Source organism: Apium graveolens, chromosome 3, assembly GCF_009905375.1.
Source record: "Apium graveolens cultivar Ventura chromosome 3, ASM990537v1, whole genome shotgun sequence".
In the NCBI taxonomy this organism is placed as follows: domain Eukaryota; kingdom Viridiplantae; phylum Streptophyta; class Magnoliopsida; order Apiales; family Apiaceae; genus Apium; species Apium graveolens.
The window spans coordinates 48318113-48323066 of NC_133649.1; the positions used below are offsets into that span (position 1 = coordinate 48318113).

Sequence of the window (4954 nt, forward strand, 5' to 3'; positions counted from 1 at the left end):
GTACACATTTCCAATAACAACTAACGGCCGTTGTTCCGAATGGTGATTCAAATTTTCTTAAATTCCTTTTCGACAATTTAGCTGTACGATATTAATATCTAACGAATTTAGGGATGTGGCTTATTTTATACATTTCAAAATTTACCAAAAATAATAAAAAGTCTATAATATAAAATAAAAATATAATTATATGATGTGATTTCATATTTAAGTTTGACAAGATTTGACCACATTTAATATTATTGACTTAAGATTCAATCACCAAAAAAAAATTGAACACTTTTTATTTATTTTTTTATTCAGATTTTACAGTAAACATGAAAATATATAAAATGAACACAGAAATCAAGTCCTCTTGCACGAACCACGAGGTTAAATATTTAGGCGGCTATTTTCCCTCCTTAACAAAAAAATTGAACATGACTTTCCCTTCTCTACTCCCACCCACTTAGAAACTCTCTCTATTTCTCTCGATTAACCTCCTTCCGCCGAACACTCTCTCGATGAACCTCTGAATTATCATCAGAAACCTCCAATTAATACAACTTTACGGCTAATACTGAACTTCGGCCTACCAATTTTATGTTCATACTCTCAAATTTCTCAACTCCTATTTGAAATTTCTCCAAAGCATTTCGATTAAATCTTAAACTTGTGGAAGTTTCAGGTAGATTTGGGGGTTTAACTTTGGGCTTTCATTTTGAGATTTCATGGTAATTTCAATTTATGTTTCAACTTATTTAACTTTGATTTTATTTTGGGGCTTTATTTGATTTAGGGTTTTATTTGGGGCTTTGATGATTAACGGGTTTAGTATTGTGTTTTTGGGTCAGAGGATGTGTAATGTTTGAGATATTTCATATTTTCCCTGTCACTGCAACTAATTTCCATTGTATTTCGGTAATTTCCATTATATATGTAAATTATGTATGATTTTACTTGAGAAATATTTTGTGATTTGAGAACTTACTTTTATTCTATCTACGACATGTTTGTAGCTTATATATATATATATGTTCCTAATGTGTTTTATCGGTTAGGCATGTCATCTTTCTATATAAGTAAATTATTTAAACTTAGTATATCTCAGATCTGTTCACAATTCTCAGGAAATGGATTTAGTAAAGGTTTGCACTATGCGTTAGTATTTTCTAGTGAGATTATGTTTATCTTTTTAGATTATGTAGTCTCGGGCATATTCATGATTTGAGGTCCATTTTACAGGTGATGAGGTACCCCTTTCAGCATTCTGCATGACAAATAGAGGAGAGTGGGACAAGTTCAGGAGTATTGACATGGACAAAGAGGTTTTTCACTTTTCTTATCTATTATGGACATATAAGTAAATATCTTCTCTAAAGGAATCACTGTATTGAGAAGCTGTTGTACAATGCTTTACATAGCCTTTAGTAGGATAGTAATACCCACTAGGATGTGGGTGGAGGGGGGGGGGGGTGAGAAAAGTCCACGATTATTAAAATGGACAAAGAGGTAGGCTACTTTATATCAAATATGTTTAGTTCTTTGTATCCGTCTTATTCTTTCTATTCACTGCATTGTGAATATGTCCTTTTGCTTTGCAATTATTCAACTGAGTGTTTTTTAGAGTGGTGTGATGGAAATAAGCAAAATTTTATAGATTTTACGGAAAAGATATTTAAAGGGATTTATTTGTTAAAATTTGGCCCCGCATTATATAGTACGTGAGTGTAAGAGAGAGAGAATCATACTTGGTCCATCTTTTTTGGTCCATATCTCGTGGATGTATGCCTTTATGTTTTTTTCAGGGTCTCTCAAATCTGCAGTTACTTCTATAATGAATATATTTTCTCAAGTTCTTTCATTGTTTTCCTTTTTCCTTTGTTATGTGCTTATGTATCTGCAAATATTTTATTGTTTTTTAATATATTATTTTTCCGAAGTAAAAAAGATATTTATTTTTTCTTAATCTATTATGTTTTGTGTTGATAGATCAGAGTAATTGAAACCCTTGGAGGCTCTTCTTCAAAAAAGAAAGGTCGTGTAGATGTTGATAAGATGGCTGTTTTGGCTGCATGGCACAGAGTAAACTGTCACACTAGAGAAGCACTCCGATGCAGCTTCTTTGTTGAGCTAATTGATAACTATGAGGTAGTAATCTCTGTGGAATGACTTATGTAAAGAGAACAAATTCAGCTACTTACTGCAATCTTTAATTTTCTGTTAATTTATCATCTAAATTTAATGTTCCCGACTTCTTAATATATATGTGACTTCTACAAGGACGTGGCCTGGCACCATATAACCTAGTAGTAACCTTTTGCATGTATGAATAAAGTAACCTTTTAATTGAAAAAGAGTAGGGTAGACTATAGTCTACATCCCTTAATAAGGTTTAGGTACATTCACCTTCCATTCAAATTTTATCTTTGGAATTCGTAGATGCAAGGAAGTTAGCTATTTTATTACCGGTTTTTGGTTTGCATGGTTATGGTGTATGGTTCTCTCAAGTAAAAGTAAATATAGTATGTTCCTTTCCATTGCATTTTTTTACATGGCATATGAGTGTTTATGAGGTATAAATCCTAGGAGGCTTGTGAATTTTAACTTCACCTAAAATGTTGCTTTTCGATTTTGTGAATTTTAACTTCACCTAAAATGTTGCTTTTCGATTTAGTTTTTGGACGACGTACCTTCAAGTGGCACTATGCTGAATTTCTATTGAGTTTGCTGGACCTGCTAATACATACAAAAATTTATCTTATGTATTCTATCTTATAGAACCACAATTTGAAATAGGTAACATATTCTATCTTATAGAATGACTATCACTTAGATGGTGATCTGGACCATGTCTCCAAAGGTATGGTTTATCTCAATGATAAAGCTGCATTATCAAGTGCTCGTACTGAGATTAAGGATATACTTTATGTTGTTGCTGAGTATTACTTGTCAAAACACACAACAAAATGGAGGAAGCAATCAGTGCTCGTACCTCAATTCGATAGGTATATATTCTTCTTTAGTTAGAGCGTAATGTTAATCTAGAACTAAAAACTTGGGACTTCTTCCATTGAGAATCATATACATTATCCTCTTACAATTAGATGGTATACTCTATCTGATTAAATTGAAGTTTTTACAAATAATTCTATATGTTCAGTTTATCTCCCTATCTTTTTTTTTAAAATATCACTATGTCTGTGCGCTTGTTGATAACTATATGTTTAACTAAATTCTCATCAAGCAGGCTAGAATTTAATGAAGAAAGGGCTACAATCAATGGATCCGTGAAGCTTGAACCCTTGAATGTTGTCCAGAGGTAATATGATACCCTGATGACAATTTTATACTTTTAAATTTATTTTATTCATTGCTTAGATGTTTGCGCTGTAAGCTTTCTCAAATCATATGGTTATCTTGCCATGTCAAATATAAATGCATATTTTTAAGTGTAAACTTCTGATTTGAAATTTCATCTAAAACCCCAACATATTCTATCTTATAAAATGACTATCACTAATCTTATGTATCGAGTTATCTATTGAACCATTTTTGAGTGCTTGTAGATGTTTTACATTTCAGAGCGAAGAATAATGTAATTAGCGATTACCTGTTTCTTTCAATGTATCCATAGTTTTTCTCTTCTTTTTTAAAAGGTCAATATTTTCTTCTCGCAAATATTGTTGGTTGTGAAGTTGTTTCTCTGGAAAGTTATCATAGATCTGAACAAGTGAAGGACTTTAAATATGAGGATTTTAGCTCACTTGATCTTACTTTGTTGTCTAAGGTATAATAAGTTACTTTGGGTTGGTAGTTGTGTTTATTGTAATGAATTTCCTTAAGCGGTTAAGCCTACTCCAGGATTAGTAAATCGTTTTTTCTTCAGAAGTAAGATGGTTACTGGAATATTTGTATTGTTATGGTTACTAGAGTTGTTATATTTTTAATTGGAGATGATATAGTGATATTATTGAAACCTTTGTCTTACTTCTGATTTGCAGGATTCACCAATTTGTGTACCAGCAGAACAGTTTCTTACATGAAGGGCATTTGATGCCCCACCAACTGTAATAGCTCTAGCTGTAATTGTAATAATATCTTTTTGGCACATCGAAGAACTTGTAATGAATTTAGTAGTTAGTATGATGTTGGGGTTGTTGGATATATTTTGTGGATGGAACTTGTAATGGGGTTGTTGGATGATGTTTTGGATGGCTAGTAGAAATTGTTGAATGGTTATTAGGATAATTTTCATGTGCTTTTGTAATTATGAAATATTATCTTGCAAAAATTTTAATTAAAGTGTTGCATTTGATATTTGGGTGTTGCATTATAAAGTAATAGTAATAGTAATGTTTTTACCAGATATTGTGGTGTTGCATTAGCTATATAAGCATTGCTTTTAATTATGTTCTACTGTCCTAAAAGTTGATAAAAAGCGTTGCATTATATACCAGTGACGTGGCATGTGGACCGTTGATGACGCAGCATGTGGGCCCAACTGCTTACGTGGCATTTTTAGTGGGCCCCCTGCTGACGTGGCATCTACGTGTCATGTGCTGACGTGACATCCACGTGTCACGTACTGACATGGCCTTAATGTGTCCCCCACAAATGGAGTCGTACATCCAGCTTCTGTCAGAGCCAACGTTTTTTGGTGTTGCATTTGATGTATATACTGTTGCATTACATCTATTAGGCAATGCTTATTGGTGTTGCTGTAGACCCCCAAAAAGTGTTGCATTAGGCCTCTAATGCAACGACTGCATATGTAACGCCCCTTGGTGTTGCATTACTGAAAATGCAATGCTTTTTTGACATAAGGCAACAACAGATGAGCATAGCATTTGAGCACTTATGACGTAGTGGTTAATTGTTATCAACTAGTTATGTGTGTGAGTTATTCACAATAATAATGATGTTATCAAATTACTATAATATGTCCCCGCCTACGGATTGAACTTATAAAGTA

The 4954-nt window shown here is 32.8% G+C and overlaps 1 protein-coding gene across 3 annotated transcripts; it reads left to right on the forward strand.

Moving 5' to 3' along the window:
* The first annotated feature begins 423 nt into the window (after positions 1-423).
* LOC141710705 (uncharacterized) lies at positions 424-4284 on the forward strand. Of its 3 annotated transcripts, none has more exons than XM_074513247.1 (6): positions 424-713; positions 1225-1307; positions 1972-2130; positions 2800-2987; positions 3230-3301; positions 3984-4284. In XM_074513247.1, exons 2-6 carry the CDS (start codon positions 1254-1256, stop codon positions 4051-4053), a joined length of 543 nt encoding a protein of 180 aa, XP_074369348.1. In that variant the 5' UTR covers positions 424-713; positions 1225-1253; the 3' UTR covers positions 4054-4284. The 3 variants fall into 3 exon arrangements, 2 of the variants coding, with proteins under 2 accessions (XP_074369348.1, XP_074369349.1); XM_074513248.1 differs by having other exon boundaries at positions 424-667; XR_012571018.1 differs by lacking the exon at positions 2800-2987.
* The last annotated feature ends 670 nt before the right edge of the window (positions 4285-4954 follow it).

Bases quoted from the DNA above. Each gene is read 5' to 3' on its own strand.
- LOC141710705 (XM_074513247.1), top strand. From the start codon at position 1,254: ATGACAAATAGAGGAGAGTGGGACAAGTTCAGGAGTATTGACATGGAC. The intron at 2,131-2,799 runs GTAGTAATCTCT...TCTATCTTATAG, and splicing joins AGCTAATTGATAACTATGAG to AATGACTATCACTTAGATGG. The intron at 3,302-3,983 runs GTAATATGATAC...TCTGATTTGCAG, and splicing joins CCCTTGAATGTTGTCCAGAG to GATTCACCAATTTGTGTACC.